This window comes from Chrysoperla carnea, chromosome 5 (genome assembly GCF_905475395.1).
Source record: "Chrysoperla carnea chromosome 5, inChrCarn1.1, whole genome shotgun sequence".
Lineage (NCBI taxonomy): Eukaryota > Metazoa > Arthropoda > Insecta > Neuroptera > Chrysopidae > Chrysoperla > Chrysoperla carnea.
The window spans coordinates 23,909,603-23,934,764 of record NC_058341.1 but is presented as its reverse complement, the minus strand read 5'-3'; the positions used below and the strand labels follow the sequence as shown (position 1 = coordinate 23,934,764).

Below are 25,162 nucleotides of genomic sequence, written 5' to 3'. Positions count from 1 at the left end.
TTATATACCTGTACAATGTCCTTTTTCCAGTTTAAATATTTTTATTTAACTTTTCCCTGGGATACTACTAAATTGCTTTGATGTATATCGGATAAACCATATCAAGAATTAAAATCGTTTGATATAACATTGGAATTCACAAACGCAATAAATTAGGGAAAATCTAATGATGATGGAATTAAATAAATCCACTTTCATGCTCACAAAAATATCCTTTGTATACTTTTTTCCACATACCCACACACAAACTTAACCAAACTTTATGACTACCTTGGTTTCTATAAAAGAAAATAAATCGAAATCACTATACTATTAACAAATTGTCTAATGGCCCAAAAAATTAAAACAAGCGTAAATAAAATCAAAAACCATAAAAGAAAATGTCATAAAAAAAGATTTAAAGCATATGAATATTTTTTAAACAATTTTCGCACAATGTGTGTTATGTGATATACACACAAACTAGAAAAAAAAAGTCAGAAATATAAGAAGTTTCCTATACGATAGAGAACTACTGCAGAGTCGAAAAATAACTTTGAATAAATTTATATGTATATAACACAAAAACGACGCCAAAAAATACAAACTTTTTACGTAATAATGTCTTGCATGACGATGAAGAAACTCTACAAATGATTCGACAAAACTTTGTTTTGAGTTTTTTGCAACTTAAACGATTCCCGCAAGTGTTTGGTTTTGGTTAAGCTTTTTTTGGTATTTATATACTTTTAAAACTTTATAGATATTCGTTTTTGGTTGGTACCGAGAAAATTAATTTTATCCACTTATAATCGGGTAATTATCTCTTCCGTAAAGTCATTTCATTCCAAGAAATTGTAAAGCCGACGAGCTTGCCAGAAATGGCACAATGCTGCCGGGGACAAGCATCAATAAATATCCGGGAGTTCCATTTACTGTAAGTTGCCCCTCAAAGAGGATATCTTAAATAGGGCCAATCTTAGATGGAGGGAGGAACGTACTTGTGGTACTACAAGACAGATATGGTCTGAGTATAATCGCAGGCGTTCCGAAAATCTTATATCACTTCCAAGGGCCTCTGTTTGCAATGCTGTCACAGTGGTGTGGAGAAGACAATGTCTCATGTTCTCTGTCACTGCCAAGCTTTTGTCATTAGGAGATGGACTTACTTGAGCCAGCCTCTGTTTGATGGCCTCTCCGAAGTCCGTCAACGTCAAAGCTTTTTCGGTACCACAACGAACCCTATGATCTAAGTGTGTCTCACCCCAGGACATCCACTCTAACCTAACCTAACCTAAAGTCATTTCATCCGTAGCCATGAAATTTGATTCTAGAGAATAATAGGCCAAAATTGTTGAAGCGTTTATTTTATTTATTACAGATAAGTCATTTTCGAAGTTATTCAAGAAAATCATCATGCCTTACTTTTTCAGCGGCACTATAAAAGCCACTTCGCTGCAAAATTAAGTCTTGCGGTACTAATTGAAACAAAAAGTATGTCATGATGACTGTTAAGGAATTTGTATATTGCCCTGACTTGATTACAATACTTTATTTTTAACATAAAAGTAAAGTAAAATAAAGTATTCTTCATTTGAATAATATCCATTAGTTAAATGGGAGAAATTAATTCATATTTAGTTTTTTTTTTAATACGGGAATTTAATAGTCCATTTTCTCTTTCTCCTACGACTTCGAAGATTAAAATTTATTATTACAAATTTAACGAAAAAAAAAAATTTGTATATGAAGAGTTGTTAATCTTAATTATTTGGGATAAAGATTGTCTAATAAAACACAGAGAAAAAAATTCTATTTTTGAATGTCGTCACATATCTCGACATGCTTTAGTATTTTTAAAACGCCTAGACTTATTAAAAAAATATGTTTTAATTTAAAATTAAATTAAAACTTATTACTCTTGCGAAGAAAAAGTAATGAAATGAATAATTTTTAATCATTGAAAAATTGCCCTTAATTATACAATTCTAACACAAATACTTATCCTTGACGGTGTAAGAAGAACGTACCAAATTACTAGTTTTACAACTCAGGCTATTTTTTCCAAGGATTCTCCGATATGCGTTATTATCGAAGTCCAAAATTAAATAGTTAGTAATTTTTATGGGTAATTATGAATTGGGCTCTTCTAAAATATCGGATTTATCTGCAATAAAAAATTTCCTGCAAAGTTGTTACAATTATCTCTGGTTCCTTCAGTGGCGTTCCTTCGATAAAAGTTGAAACAGTGTAATTTAGTTTTTCGTTAGCCATGGCTCACAGTAGCAACCAATACCAAGCCTCTCTGTTAGCTGTTTGTTTGAATACGAGGGCAGTAGTTCTAAGCTAGTAATATCTTTAATCTTGCATCTTGCAACTGGATACTAATTCTTCAACGCAGGTTAAGACCATATAATCTTATTTTTGGTTGACCATTTGTCTTAGGTCTTGGTTCACAAATATAGTCAAGTCAAACCTTTCTTTTGGCTCTATCGCTGAATATAGCGCCGTTATCGTAGACCCTTTCTATTATTCTTCCCTCTCCTATAACTTAGATTAGAAACCTAATGAGGATCTTTATATAAAAAAGTTAGCCATGTTATTTTTCAGTCGCTTAATTAAGAGTATCTGTCGCAACTATTGGACAGACGTTAATATTCAAATAGAGACTTGAAAACTATTCCTTCTTAGCAGTTAGTAGCGAAAATAGGGAAAAATAAATGAGTTCACTTTATCATTTTCAAATATATCGTGTTAAGACAATTATAAATATGTCTCAACTTTCATCGTACTAGAATTCACGTTTGTGTAAAAGTTTTCAAAATTAATATAATTTGAAAGTTTAATAATTGCATAGTCATTTTAACAAAAGAAAGGTAGATTTTCTAACCTCACTTTTACATTATGTTGATATAATCAAAGTAATTAAATATTTTATATTTCCTGTTCTATATTATATGTTATCTGACAGAGAATATGAAATACTATTAATATGATGAAATTATCTTCTTTTTTTTTAGTTCGTAAAAGAGAATAACAGTAGATGAAAATTGTATAAGAGTAATCATAATACTCTTATCTATGGAAATGTCTACCTTCTATATCTGTCTCATCATCGTCAACATCATCTGCATTGAATTTCTTTTTCTTTTTAGACATAAAAACCATCTTTTTAGACATAAAAAGATGGGTAAAAGATATATAGAATCTTTCTTTATCTCATTTTCATGAAATATATCAACAACTTAACTTCTTTGATAATCTTCTTTCTCGTATCGTTGATATTTACTTATTTTTGTGACAAGAAAAGTATAGTTAATGTTGATAGTAGATAGCGACGAGTTGCATCTTAGTTTAATAGAATTGATCATTACCACTATACTTATAATATGTTTAAATTCTTGTACACGATGATAAATAGTAATTCAAAAGCAAGATGGTAATATGAAGAAATAAAAATTGCATGATTCCTTGATCTGCTTTTTGAAAAGTTGATAAAGGTTAATTTGGTAGTGAATAACAAATCACAGGCAGGTTGCAAACATCGAAACGGTCGAAAAATATGGTGCCCTTGTAAAATAACACCGTTTTCGACATTTGAAACTTCAACGACATTTTAAGATCGAAATTACTGAAATTTTTGAAAATTTACTCTCAAAATCGGATATAGATAACTTCTATTTCCATTATGGTAAGAATAAAACTTTGTTTGAATTTGTAAAAATACAAACGCATGGCATCTCAACAAACGATAGACTTACTTTTAAAATTTTGCCTAAAATGGCAAACTTCAAAAAGTTCCTGCTGAAGCACAGTTCTTCTGAGAGCCTGAAACCATCTCCAACGGCGTTTCTGGGCCAATTACTTTAAAACTATATAACACTTTTTAACATATTTCAAGTTAAAATAAAGTTTTTAATTATAAAACTTAAAGGGGCAAAATTGCAAATTTTGCAATTGCGAAATTGTTAAAAGGCGGAATTTACTGATAAAATATAGAATCTAACAATTTAGATAAATGATAGAAAAACATTAAAAACTTACCCATTAAAAATTGTCTATTAAACTCCCAACTGATTTTAAATTCACATCTATTCCATTCAGAAACCTGTGACTTTTCGGCCATAGTAGAAAAGGTAGATAAGTAATAAGTTACATTTTCGGGAGGAAGCAAAGTAGGTTTGTATACATACAGATACACAATTATAAATAGATCAAGATTTATTTTCAAGATACATTAGTTGATATAGTTTACAAATAAAGTATAATAATATATAATATATTTTTATAATTTTTTTTTTAAAGATAGATTGCTTATTTAGTTTTTTAGCTGCACAAATATAAATACTGTAATATTCAGTTTTTATACAATTTGAGCACTGCTTTTATTAATTTATTAATTTTATTTTAGATTTTAATTATAAGGAAAATGTATGCAATATTAAAAATGATTACATATTGGTGTAAAATATTTTTAAATAAAATAAAACTATAATTATAACATACTAATAATAAATAGTACTTTAAGCAAGTCATGGATATGAGCTTAGTGTCTTATTTATCATAATCGTCTGACCATTATGTCAGGCATTCGATAAAATTTTTTAAAGAATCATGACTGTTGGAATTGTTACTTTGTACAAAAAAGTGAATGAAATATTTTATGTAACGATTAATCAAAAAGTTTTAATTTGCGTGAATAATTTCAAATTGGAAGCCGGAATTTATTGTGGAATCAGATATTATGTCTATCAAGAATACTATTGAAAACAGGACGATGTGATCTACTTTTCCTTGAATCTTCCACTTAGCCAGTCTCACAACTGAACCAAGCCTACAGGAGACGGTACGGCTAATTTGTAATTTTATATTAATATATTTGCCCATATTTAAACATAAAATATTGGGTAAAAATTACATATAGGGGGCACTAAAAATAATTGATTCTCGAAGTGGGCGGTAGACGAAATAAGTTTGAGAACCTATAGTCTAAATCAGGCATGGGTAAACGTGACTTACAGAAGTCCCTCGGACTCCTAACTTAATATACGAGTAAGACAGTGACAACCTAAAATATGGAGAGACAACATTTTTTTTCTACCCATCTCATTACTATGAGAGAAACTGAGATGGGTAGAACTCGTATACCCGTCTCGCTTCCTCCTCTATGAGCAATGCGGACTTGCGGATAAAGAGACACACAATAAAGTTATAACAATGGTGGCTTCGACTTATAATAACTCGCCCATGCCTGCTCTACAGACACTGAAACAATACAATGCTTATCTGGATGGCATTGTTAAGTTGACAGAGAATTGACAGTGAAAATTCATCTTTTTGAAAAAAAGCTACATAAAATATAAATAAATAGAAGTATAACCTATTTTTTAAATAAAAAAATTAAAATACTTTTAATTTCGTATTGCGTAGCCGCCATATTGGTGACGAAATGTCATTTTTAGTGTGGAGTTTTTTTATTTTTAAATCAAATATTGCAAACAGAGTTTAAAATTTTAATTCACAAAATGTATCTTTTTTTTTATATAAATTTTAACACGTGATCAATTTATTTATTTTTAAAATTTTTAATATTTAAGTTTTTAAATTTCCCGAAACCCAAAATGATAAATAACCCTTCAAATACATTCAAGATGTGCTGTTAGTACGATACGAAACTGTTAATCTACTTCAAATAATTTCCAAACCCTTCAAAAAAGAGAATCGTAAATCAACTGTAAAAAAATAAATATTCGTAAATTAGTAGCACTCTTGAATGCATCTTCTTACCCTTTAAATATTGAGATCTATTCTACGAAAACTACACCATTCAAAATTTTTAGAACCTCTTGAAAATTTTCTCAGTCCCATCATTTAAAATAATCCCTTCTACTCCCACACATTTAATCTAAGTAGAACATTTTTTTTTAATTAATCAGTCGCCATTTTTACAAAGACTAGTTATACACTAAGTATGATCTAATTTCAAGTTAAATAATGAATTCATTAATTACATCTGTCTTGATATTTTAAATAAAGTATGATAATTTATATTTGAAAAAGAATTATAATTGTCTAAAATAATTTGAAAAAAAGTATTATGATAATTCATTTAAAATATCTTTAAATTCATATTCTATTAAGAAATTCTTTATCGAATATCGTAATAATTATGTATAATATATTACATCTTGAATTATAATATTTTTTAGTTTAACACAAAAAAAAATTAACATATTTATATGGTAAAGTATTGCCTTGTTTTTAGGTTAAATTTTTGCGACAATGCAAAATATATTAATTATATTACTTAGAAAAATTTATACAATTGGTTTTTTATTATTTTCATAAGTATTTACAATTTGAAAAAAATATTTTAAACTGCTAAAAAACAGTCATAATATTACTAAATATATATAAAATTGTTGTTCAATTGAAAAAATATGCTATATTTTTATATAATTAGAGTTTTAAATTATATGGCGTGTTTTTATTTAAATCTCGGGGTGCTTCAATTTGTCGTAAGAACGACGAGCTCATTGTTTTAAAAGTAGGCCGCTGGTTTATGTTAAATAAAATTTAAATTAAAAGCTATTTTATTAAAATTATCTACGATTTTAAATGTTTTTCTTTTTAGCTTTGACTAGAATTTTTCAAAATTGTGGTAATATTAATAAAAAAATTTTTATTGATTCGTTGTAATTTTCTTCTGATTTGTAAGAACCGAATTTATTGGGTTTTCTGAAAGTATAAAGTGAGCTTGTTAAAATCAAAAAGTGTTTTCGTTTTGATACAAATAAATGATTCCTACCTGAAAACTGAAGTGAGATGCACCTGGTAGGAGTGTTTGCGGGACTGTAGTTGCAGTTTCTTGTCCCGGGGATGAACCACTCATATAACCAGGACTCGGTGACTCCGATTTTTCAGGAACTGGAGTTATATTGGCGTACGAAGCATTTGGATCTCTTGAAATTCCATGGCCGCGGGTTGTACCGCAAGCTTGCAGTTTCATTGTTCCATCTAATATAAGTCCATGTTGCCCTACTAATATTGAACGATCTAAACTATGATATTCTTTTCCGGATCGTGGTCTTAATGTTGTTGTTGGCTGTCTAATTAGTCTAAAACAAAAAACAAAATAAATAAATATATAAATATATAAATAAAGATATCAAATTGATGCTCAAATTTAACACAAAAATATTACCTGAGATCTGCTGCATCAGACGAGCTGTGGGAAGACAGGGATAAAGTTTCTATATAATCTGACATATCTGAAGTACCACTACTGGTGCTGCGAGAATCGATATATGGTGGTCCCATCGAACTACTATCAGCAGGACTACTGAAACCTGAAATATTTGTATTTTAGATATATTTCAATTTAAAAAATGTAATTTGTGTTTCTTACCTTTTAAGCCTTTGGTTGAGAAAATTGGAACTTCTGCCTCGGCTGAAGAAGATTTGGCCGGAATTTTAATTTTTTGGAATTGGAACGTTAATTCCCTGAGAGGGTCTGAAGATTTCGATCTTCTTGGCAATGATGAGTGTAGGCAGTTTGTTGGAGCAATCATAAGTCGTTGTGCATAATGATGATGTCGTCGACTTGACATCGATGTAGTTAACGGCAATTCAAACTCTGCAAAATCAGCCCCTCGATGTTTTAATGAACCGGTCGATACACCTGAATCATTGGAGCTGCTTGAATCTCTATTTTGTCCTGATTTACATGGAACACTAGACGATCTTCTTATATTAACTGTTTGTGGGTGAGATGTAACTTGTGTTCGCAAAGAATCACTGGTTAAACTACTATTATCTTCACCTTCAGTCTCATTTGAATTAACGTCTATACTAAGTTTTCGACAGTATTCTTCACTATAACAAGGCTCGGTTTCTTGATGTAAACAAGGGGACGAAAGTCTATGCTCTATTTGAGTAGAATCGTTATTCGTTAATGAGGACAACGATGATTTCCGCAACGTCTCAGTGGAAGGGGAAGTTGTACGACTAGTAGTTAAGCTATTATCTAAATCGTCTGGATCTTCCTCTACATATCGACTAGAATCCGCCGAACTTGAACGTTTACGAGCAATAAGAGAAGATTTTCGACAACTTTCTATACAATCACTTGAATCCATAATTTGTTTTCTATTATACGGACTATTTCCAACATGGTGATGCATTAACATAGCGGCACCTGATATTCGCATATCAGATTCCGACCTTTTTCTACTTCGATCCACAGGAGGGCCCACTAAACTGGGATTACTGGATGATTTTTCTCCTAACAACCGATTGACGCAATGTTTCAGCAAATCACTATTTTCAACTTTGTCATTATTCGTATTAGTAATTGGAGACATTGGTATATATCCAGGGAACGGGTGTTGTTCTGGTTGAGGTTTTTGTACACTTTCGGGTGGTGGTTGATTGCTTTTACCAGGCTCCATCATTAAGTAATCGTCTAGTTTATCCATGCTTGCACCTTGAGATATTTCTAATTCGGACTGTAAAGATTCGTTTTCTAAAACTTTCGTGCTAGCATGGCCACATTTATGACATAATTTAGGACCAGAAATATTTGTGGCATGTTGCTGATTATCTGGTTTCATTTCTATTTCTAAACGGTCTAACTCTTCCTGTGTGATACCAGCTTTTTGAAGTAACTGTTTTGCATTTTCATAATGTTCTAAAGATTGAGCAAAATCTATATTTTCGTAATTTTCAAAAGAAGCTGCTGGTGTTGTTGGTGTAGTATTGGATATATTTTCTTTATTTTCTTTAGGTGGAAGTAGTGGTTCTATGTTAGCATAGTTTCCACCATTTTCAGGACACATACATAATTCTTGAGGTTTACGATTTGTTTTCTTTGATTTATCTACTGTGGCATAAATTGCCATTGTTTCCGATTTATTCTCAGGCACTATTTGATTTGTGATTGGCAAACTGGTATTCTCCATTCCATTTCCACGACGACAATATGGTATTGTCATCCAATTTCCTGGCCAACACATTGGTGTAACACGCCGACATGGACAATCACTGCGTGCTTCGTCAGGATGTTCAAGTAATTTTGATTCAGTTAATGGCATTGTCTTTTTGTTAAATTTCAAAATACATCCACATGGTTTTCGAATACTCATCGTTTGAACGGATGGCAAAGTGTTATTCATACCCTGTTGATCAGAAGCTAAGCATTCCATTATTTTCTTTGGTGTATCATAATTTTCTTCCGGGTTAATGCTAGACGACGGTTGGTGAACTACTACAGATTCATTATTTTTTGGTTCCTTAAAATAAAAACAAAAAGTTAAAATATATCAGCCTGGACATGAATCTTAATTTACTTACAACTAATAAAGGTGTTTTTGGTATATCGTAATTTTCATAAGGTCCTACATGTTGATTAATACTTTCTTGAATATTTCCAAATTGACATGAACAGGTTGGATTAGCAGGCTTTAAAGGTGTAGTAATAGGCAGTGGCATTGGTAATTTCCGAATTTTCTTTTTAATTGGAGAATTATTTGCTGAATTCGATAACTGTGGTGGTTTCGGCGGACGTGAAGGTGGACATTGGCATGGCTGTACAGTTGTTGCTAGTGTCAGTGGGTGTTGAATATTTTTCGGACTTTTAGGTGGAACACTAGGTGGTGTTGGTGAAGAAATATTCCTAGTTGTATCATTTCCATGTAAACATTGCCTTGGGACAGAATATTCTGAATTTCCACTGCTGCTTCCATGTGATGAACATACAGACATTCTATCACTCGTATTCCCTATTGGGGGCGCACGATGAGTACAAGTTGGTACCTGTGAATTTTCCATTGTCCAAGCTGGATTAAAAAGTGGACCGTTGGTACAAGGTGTACCACTAACTGTGGCTGTTGATGAACGAGACATTGATGGTGCACCTAATTTTGAAATACAACTCATACATCTTTCTAACGAAGGCTGGCCTAACTCATTACGACCATGATTGTCTGATGCTATCCAAGTTTCACTGTGAACAATATCATGCATTTCACTCACAGATACAGTATCACCACAGCCATAATTGGAATCTAAATCGGCATTTGAATGTTGATGGACTCCACTGTGAGATTCAGTGGACCAATTGAATGGTGAACTAGTTCGATGACACGCGCAGATTAAGTCATCATTGTGTTGCATGCAAGCATGTAACGAAGTGTGACACTGGCATGAATCATCATGTGAGTACAAGCTTCTGGACATATCCGCATTTGGATTATTTATAACATTTGAAAGCTGTTGATTAGTATTGAACGCGTCCAAGCAACTAATATCACTATTTCTTGTTTCTGAACGTGGATGCAACTGTTTTCGAGGACTATCCATAGCTGCAAATAAAATTTATTATTAGGTATTATTCATTATGTATTATTTAACTTTAATTATACCTGACATTTTTCGGGAAACTGGACGCCTCTTAGTAGATAATTTTCCTTGAACGGCTAATTGTAATGTTTGTGTAATTTCACCTCCTAGATCTGTGACCAAAACATATAAACCTTCACCTTTACCACATCTAGAACCTCCTTCAAAACAAAATCTACCTTCCACAACACCATAACGCCTGTAAACAAAAACCAATTTTAAATGTCGATTTCTATTCCTTTAAGCATTACAAGATATTTTCCATTACCTTAAATGGCCAATTTCCCAAACACCAGCTAACCGTGGTGGAACACCAGTAGTTAAACAAAATTTATAATCTTGCACATGCATTCTGGCTGGTCCACTTGGTAATTTCGCCTTTGACGGAGCAGTTGAAATTAATATTAAATACTGCAAATCTTCACCCAAATTCGTTGATATTTTCACCTGCCATTGTATCAGTCGTTCTCTGGTATCAAATGCTAATACAACAATCACATCTTGGCAAATAATTGCTATTGTATTACTTTCTTTATCTAATGTGAAACCAGATTCAATTCCCAAAAAATGTTGAAGGGACAGTGATGCTTTTGTTTGTCCTTGTTTGTAACGATCTTTTGAGTCACGATACAATTGTAAATGAAGGCAATCTGTAAAAGAAAAATATATTTGCCAATTTTAGTTTGCAACTTTCGACCAAACTTATTTTTGGTCGAAATATATTTGAATAATAATACTTTCCATCTTATACATGTTTAAGTTCTTATAAAATTTTAAACTTATTTTAATTATTCCAAACTATACGAAAAAATATGTGCGTTGTTAGAATTTCGAGCATATATTATTCATAAAAGAAGTTATTCATTGCCTAAACATTAAAGAAATAAACTCAATTATATGAACGAAAATGTGAAAAAGCTAGAACCTGCAGTATCTACAGAAAATCGCCCACTTTTATCCAATTTTAACATGATTCAATTTGTTTCAATTTAGATCAATATAATCTTTTTAAAAAGGCATCTAATAACCAAATAGCCTGTGTAAAAATTACATATTCTGAAAAATCTACCTAATCAATTTTATGATCGATCTGTTCGAGTCAAATTACATAATCATGTAAGTTCGTTGATCGAACATAATATGTAATACAAAATTTAAAACCAATTATCCAATATTCGCTGATTTAAGAATAAATTATTGATAGAAAATTAGTTCCTACTTGAATAATATTAGAGAAATCTGTGAACATAACTGTGGATAACTAATAAACATTTTCAAATTTTCATTTTATTTCGTAAAACTAAATTTATATACAATGTATCTAACTAAACTTTATGTGTTATTTAGGTATAAAACTGGATAATTCGTGAAGTGAATACCAAAATTAGTGGGTTATTTAGTATATTCCACCTATTTGCATATATAATAGCGTACTTAAATTGTGCTATAAACTTAACAAATAACAATATACATTTATGCTCGAACTTTAGGGTTAAATGTCAACTATAACTCTTTTCTATTTCGACGTGTGTTGTGTTTAATAATAATAAGAAAGGTTTGTTATGTGTGACGCGTTAAATTTATAATACACTTGTGATCAAAAATATTGAATCTTTGTAACGTTAAATTCATAAAATTTCAAACATTTGTCTTACCATTGTGATCAAGAGAAAGTTGAGATTGTGATTATGGTCATAAAAATAAGTAAAAGTTTAAAAAACTAAGAAATCACGCTTTTGTAACTAATTAGATATTGGTAAAAGTATTTAAGTTTTTTTAATTTTCATTTTGACAATATTCAAGATGCGCAGTGATTCTATGGACAGTCAGATATTATAAAACTGTTTTAATATTTTATTTTATGTCAAAAATTTTCTTGCCATAATTAACTCCCAAAAAATCAATAACAAAAATTTACAATTCTAAAAATATGATCTGATTAAAAACAAAAAATGTTGACTTTTTGGTTCATGTTATTTAAGGAATGAGCGATTTTTCTGAGTACGGAGTACATGAAGAGAGGTTGACTTTTATATGTCATACGTTCCTAACTCATTGTAACTGGAGAAGTAGGTATTTAGGTGCGTTATTATGTGTACACAGCTGTCAAAGTATATCATTTATTTACAATGTATTTCAAAAGTTCACTATTCATAGTTATCGGTTTAGTTGTAGTCGTTATTAATGCAAAGTGATTAAACTTGAATAAGTGCAACTTCGCTGAAGTACCTTTCATTCGAAAGTTGTGATTAGGTATGTTTAACATTGATGAATCATTTTATTTATTATAAATCATAGATATGAAAACCATTGTTACGTTTTATAAGTAGTAAATACGTTTAAAATAAACTGTAAGACTTGTCTCAAGCCCAAAAAATGAATCTGTACTCTGATTTGGACGCTCATTGATTGTTAGAATCCCTCCAAAAAATATTTAAAACCTAGGTTCTCTAATAATTCTCAATCACGTTTACTGAGTTTAGTTTAATTTAGTTTTACTGAGTTAGGTTGAGTTTAAAGTTCAGATTTTGATTAAGTATCTTCAAAAATGTGACCCATCACCCTATATGACTGTGAAAGATTTCTTTCTAATTGATATTCCCAAATATGAGGGTGTCTTCATGTTAAATGCGACACACTGTACATAAAAGGTATAAGTGGTTTCGTGAATGATGTTCAATCTTACGAACGAAAAAAATAATTTATTTCAACCCATTCAAATATTGCAAAATATCCGGGCGCTACATCAGTCAAAATAAACCAAAGATCGCTCACATTAGACATTTGGCCTACTATTAACGTTAAATCTTGAAAACTGATATATAAGACATGTATTTAAAATAATTAAAATTCATAGTCAACTTTATAGCTTTAATACAGAAAGGAACAAGTTGGTGGTATTAATAAAATATAAAAGCTATATTAGAATTTAGTGCCGTAAGAAAATAAAAACTGCTTCTACCTAGAGAGAAGTAAAATAAAAGAAAAAAGTAGGCACTGCATTATAACATATTTCAGTTTTTTAATTTAATTTAAAATAATTTTCTAGAGCAAAAATGACCGTATACAGGTCGGACATTATGTCTTGCAACTTTCGACTTCAATCCAGCTTCCGTGGTACCTGTAAGTCCACAAAGCTTATATTAAAAAACCCTAAAAATATTAACCAAAATTTTTGTACCAATTGCTATTAATTTCATAAAGTACGGTAGTTTTATACGTATTAAGACCAGTACTAACAAATGGTACTTGGTTTTTTATATTTATGTATGATAGAAGAATAGAGGTTGGCGGATGGACGATGAACTAACTGACTGAAAATCTGACTGAATACCCAAACATTGCCACTGAAATTAAAAAAAGGCACGTTTTAAAACAAAATGAAATAATGTCAAGTGAAAGTACAGATATTAAGGAGATATGCAAGGATTGGAATATACTAGGGATTTTAATAAAACTTTATGAATTTATCTTTTTATTAACGAAGTTTCCAAAAATCACAAAAGTTTTTAGGTCATAAGTTTGCTGAAAAATGATGAATCATGTAGGTTATCCTTTTCAATTTGATATTTCTGTATCAAAAATCTAGAGAGTGTGATAAAAAACTATCTAAAATATTTAGACAATCTTGTAGTTTATAATAATAACATAAAAATATAAGGTTGTCGATGATATAAAAACAAAATTTTAATTTAATTATGAGTTCATCGAAGATCCTACATTTGATGAACAGAGACGCCTATAGTTAGAGTATTGATGATTGAAGAGCGATATCTATATTATCAAATTAATAAGCATCATTTTCTTACAATATATTATATATTTTTGTAGTTGCGTGGTATTGTAAAGCCAAAAATAACTCATTACTTGACAACAAAGCATGTATTTGGTTTATATGTATGTACCGTGCAATTAACCAAAACTTTTTAACAATACTGTAGGTTTACAATTACCTTAAGAGAATATAGAATATTGAACAAAAATCGGACAAGCGAAGACAAGATGTACGAAAAATGATAAAGCAAATCTACGATGATTTACTTCCATACAAGCTTAATAACTCTTGTAAAGTGGGGCCACGGTTTCAAGTAGTAGTCTTAATATGTATATTCTAAAGTTGTTAAATTTAATATTCAGCCGTATAGATGAGAGTCAAAGTATAAAAAATTATATGCGGTTTTTGAAACAAATAAATCGTCACATACAAAAGAGATGAAAGTAACATTAAGAAAAAGAAAAACAGAAAGAAAAATAAAGTAAAATTATTATGTAAATAGACGAAAGAACGACAGTCAGTCATTTTCAATTTTTTTAATGTGAAAACTTTTTTTTCAACTTTATTTTGATGATGGAAAATTTAATCAGTTTCTATTATACAATATTTTTTTGTACACGTGTATGTGGGTTGTGTTTTATGTTAAAATGTGTGTAGGTTTGTTTTTTCGACGCATGCTTAGTGTGTCTTAAGGATATGCGAACATGGTACCGGATTTAATAAAAAGGATAGTATTAGGGTCATAATATTTCTCTACTCATGAAAAAATAAGTACTCTCCTTCTGCACGGTTTTCTAATTTCTTTTACCATTCTACCGTGCCAAAGGTACAGTTTGCCATTGAAAGAAAAATCGTGAAGAAAGAGACCACTAACTCTCCATTCGTAAACAAAAATAGCGTCTACAACTCGACTTTGGTTGTCAATTTCACAATTGAGAGATATAGGAACTCATATCATTTGTACTTCGAACTCCACTCGCGTATCTATTAGCAATTTAACGCATTTATAATACAATACAGTGATATCACGACTTTCGGTCGGTAGCCGCGTAAATGGAGTCTGAATTTGATTTAAAAAAAATGAAGCTTTCACAATTTTTTACAGCTTTTAGAGTTACAACTTTTTAAGGTGCCGTGATCTTACTTCCATAATAAATACATTTTTTTAATTAAAATTTTTTTACTACTGCTATTGTTTTTTTCTTGTTGAATTTATGCAAATTTTATTTCGTTCATTAAGAAGATTGATCAAATTTTTAAGAAATAACAATCCAGGTGTACATCTACGAGAAATACTACTAGACTTTGGCTTATATTTCATAAAAAAACAGTATTCGATTTCAATAACATGGACTTTTTGGACGTTCGAGAAGCACTGTTCGAGTATTGAGAAATTTCGATAACACAATATAATTACATTTCAAATGCCAGAAAATACAGAATTTTGTGTCTGTAGCACTGAAAAAAAATGCCTCTCGAGTATTGATTTTCATAAACCTTAAAATACATTCCTCAAAAGAAATAGCATGGTCTAGTCCAACTCCTGGTCTAGGCCTAGTGGATGTTGTAGTTAACCGGAAACTGAGTGGTGACAGGAATGGCTTCGTTAGTAAGTAATCAAAGGGCCGTGGAATCTTCTAATTATGATTACGATCGTATTAGATTTAATTATGAACCAAAAAATATTGTTTGAACACAGAGTAAATTATTCCATTTGTTAGGTCGTTTAGATAGCATGATAATCAGCTGCAAAGTTCACGATTTTGAGGGTCAATGCATGTAAAATTTACTGTCTTCTCAGCTATTTAAACGATACTAAAAACTTCCGTCGCCGTCGGTTCCAGCAAAAAATTAACATTATGATTTAAATCTAAAATAACGGATTTGTTTATGAAATCTTTTACTTTTATACTTTTAAATGAATTTTATAAATATTCTTAAATAAATTAATTCTCTATACTTCGCATAAAATTTTTTATAAAAACAAATTTTAATAATATATTTTTTTTTCAAAAGATCTCTTAAAAGTAGAAGAATTATACAGATTTAAAATAACATAAAATTGTTTACAGCAAATAATAATATTTTCATTTAATTTCTACTCATTATTTAATTTAATTCTAAAATAACATGCATACGTACATACACACATACAAACATGTATCATGCAGTCAAGGTAATATGGGCGCTTTCACGTTAAAACAATTTGAAATGAGCTTTAAGACTCCAGTTAAAAGTGTCCTTAGAGAAATTCCAGGAATATAATTCTGAAAACTAACCATCATGCCCCTTGTAAAAATCCATTACAATAAAATACATAATAAACAAGTGAAAACAAACAATTGACTCAATAAAACAAACAATTGAGTTAATTTTTGAAATACCATGTAAAGACATGTATAGACTATACTGTCATATTACACATACATGCATGTCACACATACATAACTGATATGCCCATATAATTCATACTATCCAATTTGCACCTAATTTGCGCCCTAACCAGTAAACAGTGATGTTTACGAAAAAATGTTTCATACAAAAGTTGTTAATTTTGTTTAAAAATCATTTTTTACATTTAATATTTTGTTCTACCTCTAACGGTTTAGAAGATAGGTCCTACGGACCCAAGACCCAATTGACCATGTTGCTCATTCACAAATTCAAAGTCACTATTTACGTCCTGAGCACGCTTTAAAAATTACAACTTTTTATTTCTTTTCGTTTTTGAGTTATCGTGACAGACGGACAACCGGAAATGGACTAATGAAGTGATTTTAAAAACACTTATACCAAAATTTTGTTAGTAGCGCCAACGACACCTAGGCTAATAATATATCTGTACATATAGCATGAAGAAATATGATAAAATTGGTGATGGTAAATATGGGGAAAGGAGGAAAGTAAGAGAAAGGGAAATTACGAGAGAGGAAAATTTATGAAACTGTGTATAATACCGGAACACATTAGCAGTGCGTTAATCTAAGAATTTATTAAAGTCATTATGATCTTTGAGAGTAGATAATGTATGATAGTCCTACATATTATATGTATGTTGTGTTATGTTTGGTTGGCATTAACGGCGACATTTCTATTACTTAAATTTAACCGCAGAGTACTAACTCTCAGACAAAACGAGTAACCATCATATAATATATGACACCATAATAGTCCGTTGGTGTGAAAATGTTGGTATATCTTACAGCTTAATTCTTACTTACGAAAGACTACTGATAAAAGTACGAAATCTTAAAAAAAAAGGTCCTACTTACTTAGTGCTCACTACAAGGCTAAAAAAATTTGTCGGTAACAGATCTGGATGCCGAAATATTCAAAATTAATAAAAATAACAATTTGGTCTTTAAATTCGTACATCGTATATTAAAATGGTCATAATTTTCGGTCAAAATAATTGAAATTGAAAAAATTGGTTTTCAATAAAATCGAATACAAAATATTGTCCCATTTTTGCCGAATTTTATCAAAAGCAGCCTTAAGAAAATCGAAACAAATATTTATATTCAATTTTATGTCAGATTCAGGGAAAATAATATCAGTTACTAACCCCCTAAAAGATTTATATCTCTTCAGGTATTATTTTCACATTGTTTTAAACTGTGGTTAGCAATGGTTGATAGAAAAAGAGATATGAAGTTTTCGTTCTTTTTGGTGCAAACTATCTTTTGAATGCTAGTTGCGAATTAATTTCCTAAAAGTATAAAGTCTATAAATATGCTTATTTGTTAATTATTACGATAACGAGTTTAAAATAGAAGAAACACATGTTGAGAGTCTTTGTGGCTAACACATGAAGCAAACAATGTCAGCGTGGCACAGAAGTAGAATTCCATGCCTTTTTAATACGCCTAAGTTCTATTGATGTACAATTTTACTCAATTAGATTCATAGATTGATTCGGTTCAAAATACCTCGGATTTTAATTATAGTACTTAACGCTCTTTTTTTTATCACCTCGAAATACTAAGAGTCTTTGTTGAAAACAGAAACGTGGTCACATGATTAGCCTGGCCTAATAATGCAATATTGTTAGTTATAAAGTAATTGATTAAAATTAATATATTTTAACAATGAGTTTGATCCTAGAGCTTCTGAGGATGTTTCATGCCAAAACATTAGTCAATATTCGGACTGTTATGTTAATAATAGCATGATAATATTTGTTATACTTTTAACATTAAATTAGTAAATATCTTGAGCTTTGAGCTTAACTGTACACAAATTCATTCTTTTATACAATTAACATAAGAAATACGTATAAAAAACAAATGTTTTTCTTCATTTATTTATTAATATTATTAATATCAACATTTTCATAATATGTTAAATTAATATAAGAATAAAGTCTATTGATATTATATTTTAATACTGTACAGATTTTAACATTATTTATTTTCATTTGTTGGTTTCATTTAAATGCAATCTCAAAGAAAGGAAATTAGTACAGTTCGTAATATTTAAGATATTTATTGAAAGAATCCTTTTACAAATAAATCTCTACTTATCAGTACACCGAGAAAATAACTTGAATCAGATAATATTTATTACAAAACTCGAATGACCAAAAAATTACCCATATTGAGAAAAAAAAATTGAATTTGATTTCTTGGTCTTTCTTGTCAAAATAAATTATTCCTGAGTGGATGATTATACATCTCCGAGGCAGGATATAGTTTTCCGAGAGTCCCTGACAGATATAAAAATAGAGAGTGTATATAAATAAGCCAAGAACGCGGTCTCTCTCTCATTAAAATATGTTAAAAACCACAAAGAGATCAAAGCTAAAAAACCATGAATTTTGCGACACTCACTAATTCCAGCACTCATTAGTTTAATTCAGGCGTGGGCGAATTATTTTTAGTCAAAGCCACCATTGTTATAAGTTTATTGCGTGCCATAAAGTTTATTGTGTATCTCTTTATGCAAGTCCGCATTGCTCCTAGAAGAGGAAGCGAGACAGGTATACGACTCTTCTACCTATCTCAGTTTCTCTAATAGTAATGAGATAGGTAGAAAAAAAATGTTGTCTCTCTGTCTTACTTGTATTATTGGTTGATACTATTTAAGGTATCACCGTCTTACTCGTATGTTAGTTACAGAAGCCTGAGTGGCTTCTCTAAGCCACGTTTGCCCATGGATGGTTTAATAGATTTCTAGAACAATTAAAGAAGAAGACTTTTTTCAAGCGTTATTTGAATATACTTTTTAAAGAACTAAATTTATTTTATAGGAAAAATTTATATTAATAGAAATAGAAAAAATATTGAAATAATGTTTGCAAGCAAATTGTAAATTAATAACTTAAAACTTTTGTTCGACGTTAGATTAATTAAAATAAACCTGTAATAATGTAATTTTTGATATGCGTTGGGATTTTAATGTTCATTTTGTTTACAAAAACTTCACAAACAGCTTTTTAAAATATAATTAAAAGCTATTTTTAACATTGAAAAAAATATTAGGTGTCAATAGACAAAGAGTATCTTATCTATACTATAAATCTTATTACACGGTAACTATTAATGTATATATGTAGTACCTATTGAACTATCTATCTATTATTCCTAGGTATTATATAAGTAATTGTGAATAAATTACATACAAACACCATCAACTCTACTGTAACTTTAATGGTAGGGGCGAGTGTCGTACCTAGGATCACAGTTTTTTAATAATAGGTAGGATTTCAGTACCAAGAGTCAATTGGACCATGAATTATTCGGTGTTTCTCGGCATACATTGATATAAACTGAACAGCCATTTATATTAAAATAGAGGTATTTTATCCAAAAATAGGCAGTAGAATGGTTGTCCAAGTGTAATTATTTTCGAATAAAGTAAAAATAACTTTTTTATTTTATTTCGGTGTTGTTGAAAATCTAGTAAAAAGACTACTTTCCAGGGTTAAAAACAGAAATTCAATTGTATTTGATGCCAAAACTGTAGTGTTGTCATACTAAACACCGTCATACTAAATTTCTGAATTTGATTTCCTTAACATATGTACAGAACTTTATTTTAAAAACTATAAATTGGACATCAAATTTGCCTGGATTTTTGTTGCCTACAGATCAAAATAGCCTATGAAAGTGATTTTTATCAAAATGGGAAATAATAAATTTTTTAATAGGTTCGAAAATAAGTATAAATTTGACACCCATGTTGTTTTAAATCATGTATTCAGACCATTTTGAACTTAGGAAAACAGAGCGAACCATTAAACACTCTGCCAATTTTTCTATTGAGCATTCTCTATGCTCAACTGAGTGTCCAATAAAAGCTTGAACTGTTTTTAATTGACTGTTGTAGTTATGTTATTTTATGCATTTGTGTGTAATGACAAGTTTATACGCAGAATCATCGATCAGTAGTGCAGTTCGTTGGTTGGCTCTAAGGTACATGACGGTTCGTCTTTATCATGCATCGCTTTACGTCATGTTTATAATTGAAATATGGCATCACAAAATGGCCATCACTAAACAAAGATTTAGGTAAAATACATTAAACACAATAGTCAACTTTTAAATAAATTAAACAGTAAAAGCAAACATGTTTAAATTTTGCACTAAGAAATTTTATTTGTATTTTACTTGACAACAGAAGCACAAGGATAAAGTAATTCTCTTAGCTTGGCAATCCTTGACTTCTGAGAAGTAAGCTTTATGTCCACATAATTGTTGCTTCTAGATAACGATATCGTTCAGGAAACTGAATGATCCAAAGTAGTTTGATCTCAAGGTACAACACTTGAGCCTATAACATACACATAATATCTTCCTTTACCATCTCACATCAGTATGATCATGTACCTAACGAGGTACAAATATGTATATAAATGTTATGTATTTATATTAAAAGTGAATTTACTAATGTTGTATGAATGTTTGAAGAGAATATTACTATGAACATATCCCATTAATATATAGCTCATAAGGTATACATATAACTCGTAGTAGATACTAAAGGAGAGATAAAATTTCTCTCACTTCAAAAGTCCTTGTCAGATGAACATATATGTATGTATAAAATTAGCTTTAATAGTTTAGTTTTCGAACTTACAGGGTATGCCATATTTAGAAGGTGTATCCTTAAGGCAAGGCGGATAATTTAATTAAAGGATAAGAATTGAACTCATCAATATAGTTCACCAGTACTCTTAAAATGGTTTGTTTTGAGTAAAATTACTAGACAGTTAGTGGGTAAAAATTTTTTGTCCATTAATAAATCTTTAATAGCATTTAGAAAGTAATAAAAAGTTTCTCTAGATCAGTCTTTGAATGTTCTGGATAATACTGAGGAAACACAACGAAAAGTTGGAAAACGCAATATGATCATTTCATTTGTTTTATTCGTTTTTAAATTTTTCCATGTTTTCAAGTTGCACCCTATATATATGTGAGAAAACTCTTGCCAGTCTTATATAACGAGCTTTTAGTTTCAGATCATTTTCTATTTTGTAAGGAGATGTAAAGTTTAGTACACAAAAATGTTTCAAATACCGTCTAAAATTATTTTCCTATTCGAAGTTCATTTAATAGGAATAAACAAAATGTAGGCGAAGATGAAAATTTCCGATTTCCGAAATTGATTTCAATCGGAAAAAGGTTGAAAAATAGTGAAGTTTCCTAATATTATCAGGATAATTACAACTTTCTACTATCCCAAACGCCATCTTGATGTAATTATGCAAAACTTGCCAAAAATGCGACATGGCTATTACTTTTCATTCACGGAAAATCGGGAAGGAAAAAATTTCTATGAATAAACACACATATATACACGTACCCATCCTTTCATATTATAAATATGAAAGTTAGGATGTTTGTTTGTTTGTTTGTTTTTTGGTTTGTTACGCTTTCACGCAAAAATTACCGAATGGATTTTCATGAAACTGTTCAACAATATAGCTCATACAGCAGAATAACACATGAGCTATAATTTATGAAGATATATTTAAAAAAAATTAAAATAATGAAATATAATCTGACATTTTATTGCTCCATCTATGATTATCATTTTGAACCATATATTAAAGATTTCTGTAAAAATATAAAATAGTAAATGTCAAACAATTCATGGCCATCTTTTCTAATATACTCAATGAATTATGACTATTTCACATTTAACAAAATTAAAAATTGTGGATATATTTATTTTAGCTGTGTAAAACAATTCCTGCAATGCCATGAAAGGGGGATAAGTAAGATCAAGAGATGTTTAGGTTATTTAGCGGTGTTTTTTACTTTTAAACCTAGTGAATCGGCCGAGTATCAAGCTGTTAAGATATAAATGTAAAAGTGGTGTTAAAATATTGGCCATGAAATTTAAATCGATTAAAAAAAAACTATTGATGATGTTTTTTTTATCTTCCCTATACTGGGAAGTTAAAAGCAATTCAAAATATTATACCTCCAGTATACATATAATGGAAATTATTTTCCTTCTTATTTAAGAATAACATACATACAAAAACATCTTCACCCTTTTTATACAGGAAATCAAATGATGTTTCGCGTTAAATTTAAAATCAACAAAGTATAAAATTTAATTCAAAAACTGAAATGTTCTAGTAAATAACTCTATCATCATCAGTATACAAGTAGTAGGTACTACATACCTACTACCAACTAGTAAGTATACGTACATAGGTACACCCATACTGATAGCAAAGTACTCATATAACTGTAATACTATCGTAGTAGATACCCTATATAATAAAACTTTGTGAACAACTTATATTAATTATTTTAAACTTTTAATTAGTGTTATTAAACTATATCGAGGAATATAAAATTAAATAAATAGTATTAATTTATTTTATTTTAATATTTTTCTACATATAATAAATTACTTGGAATGGAAATAAAAGTTTTTTTTTAGTTTGTGTTTGTTGCTTTTGGAAGTTGTTAATATTGAAAAAAAAATTATGTTTGTGTAAAATTTTTATGTCAAACTACAAAATAATAAAGATTAAAGGTAGGTCTTTTTGTAACCTGTTATATAGTGAGAGATGCAGTATGTACAGTACAATGTAATTTGAATAATTTTGTAATTTCTCAGCAGATATATCAATTAATTAGACAGAATTTATATTGGAATGTGGGTATTTAGCAGATAGGCTGAAGACTGGCTGCCTGTATAGTTTAGTTTGTGAAAAAGCAAAAAAATTTAATTTGTTTTCAAGTGGACCACTGCATATTGTTTTATGAATCAGTAAGAGGTAGGAGTAAGTTTTTATGCCATATTACACTCTTAAACATAACGTAAATTTTGGAGGAGGACAAGTTTCAAATACGCAAAGTGATGTACCTTGTATGCACTAAATTTTACAATGATGTTCTGGTTTTATGGACGTGAAAGAAGTGGGAGAAATAAACCCAATGACCTTGAGAAATTAAAAATACTAGTTAAAGCTGTTGCCGGACGCTGAGATTATAGTGATGGATGCATGTAAGGGAAATATTTAAAAAACAAACATTCACATTCATTCGGTATAAGCGAACCTAGGTACGTTAGGATATGATTCATGATACATCACGACACTGTACCATGGAATACACATCATATACCACGGATCACACGTTTCTACCGGTAGTTGCTTAGTAATTAAATTATCAAAAAATGCATAGCAACTAAAAGTGCTATAAGGAGCTTCTATTTCCATAGTTATTGTTTAAAAAATGGAATATTACCCATTCAAATAATTTCCATTCACATTTATTTCGATAAATGGCGATTACTTTGATGGAGATTAAAAAAGTGAACCAAAATTGGAGATTAGAAAAATAAACGGGGGATGCAATGGCGTTTACTTTTTTAAGCAAAACGATTGTTAAGCAACGCTCGTTGTAGATAAAATTCGCGACCCTGCTTAAATAAACTGAATTTTTTGAATTTTCAGATCTAAAAGGTGTCTGCCATGATAATTTGTGAATTATTTCGATCTCCATCTTATCTGGATATCCATTAACATTGACACAGGCCACTATGGTTAATTATTTTCCTATCAACGAGGGTTCCGAAAATAAAAAAATTAATTCATAACTTGTCTATTTTGTAAATTAAACGCCTCTTTTAATGACTTTTTATAAAATTGTTATTTCGTTAAAACCAAAAATAAAATTAGTACCCCGGAGGTGGTCGGAATTTAAAAAATTATTTTATTCTTTTTTAATGGCTTACAAAAATAATTGATTTTTATCTGTCCCGCATTGAACAATAAAAGAGTAAAGTTTAAAAATACATAACCGTTAAAAAGATGTATATACTTTGTTTGAAAGAGTACCGTTTTACATAATTTATAGAACACCTTTAGAAAATTTTATTGATTAATAAATTATATAACACTATCATAGACTTATAAAATGTGTATCATAATAAACGAACCTACCATTCATAGGGTGAGAGCGTGTTTAGATATCTTTACGTTAAAGTAGTTATCATATTTCCACTTGACAAAATTCTTATATGTCGTAGGGAGTTTAGTGGTCCACACATTTACAACTATTTCTATACAATAGTATAAACACAAAAACAGGTTGTAATTTTTAAGACTGCAGATTCTGACGAGAGTCATTTTGCTATGCGACAACCGATAACATAAAAGGACTACGTTAACAAGCTTAAACGGTTAAATATATCGACATTAATAATAATTCCAGCCCCTTACCAAATAAGCTCCTTAATGATTGCACAAACGATACATACTGCTGGCAGACATTTTCCTCCTCTCCTTATCTTCCAAACGCCCAAAAAGGACAACTTAGTTTGATTTATATTAGTCGGGAAGGAAAGAGAGGATATGTCTGCTAGCATTACGTAACATTTATACGGTCATTAGGGAACTTATTGAACAACGACCAGAAACTTTTTTCTAATTTTACTTGTTTTCTTTCCTCGTTCCCCTCTATCCCGAAAATGGCCGTTCTGTTACATATATATCCTATGAGAGAAAATGTCTATATCGACTCTGGAGCTTATGTACCACGCAAC

At 30.0% G+C, this 25,162-nt stretch overlaps 1 protein-coding gene across 1 annotated transcript in view; it reads right to left on the bottom strand.

Moving 5' to 3' along the window:
• Positions 1-6,449: 6,449 nt before the first annotated feature.
• LOC123299732 overlaps positions 6,450-25,162 on the bottom strand; it is a 312,737-nt gene continuing 294,024 nt past the window's right edge. The window contains exons 3-9 of the mRNA XM_044882056.1: positions 10,646-11,027; positions 10,401-10,576; positions 9,331-10,340; positions 7,388-9,269; positions 7,184-7,328; positions 6,788-7,097; positions 6,450-6,717 (exon numbers count right to left, since the gene is read on the bottom strand). Of these exons, the coding sequence (XP_044737991.1) occupies positions 6,706-6,717; positions 6,788-7,097; positions 7,184-7,328; positions 7,388-9,269; positions 9,331-10,340; positions 10,401-10,576; positions 10,646-11,027 (3,917 nt within the window). The 3' untranslated portion in view covers positions 6,450-6,705. The remainder of the gene's footprint in view (positions 6,718-6,787; positions 7,098-7,183; positions 7,329-7,387; positions 9,270-9,330; positions 10,341-10,400; positions 10,577-10,645; positions 11,028-25,162) is intronic.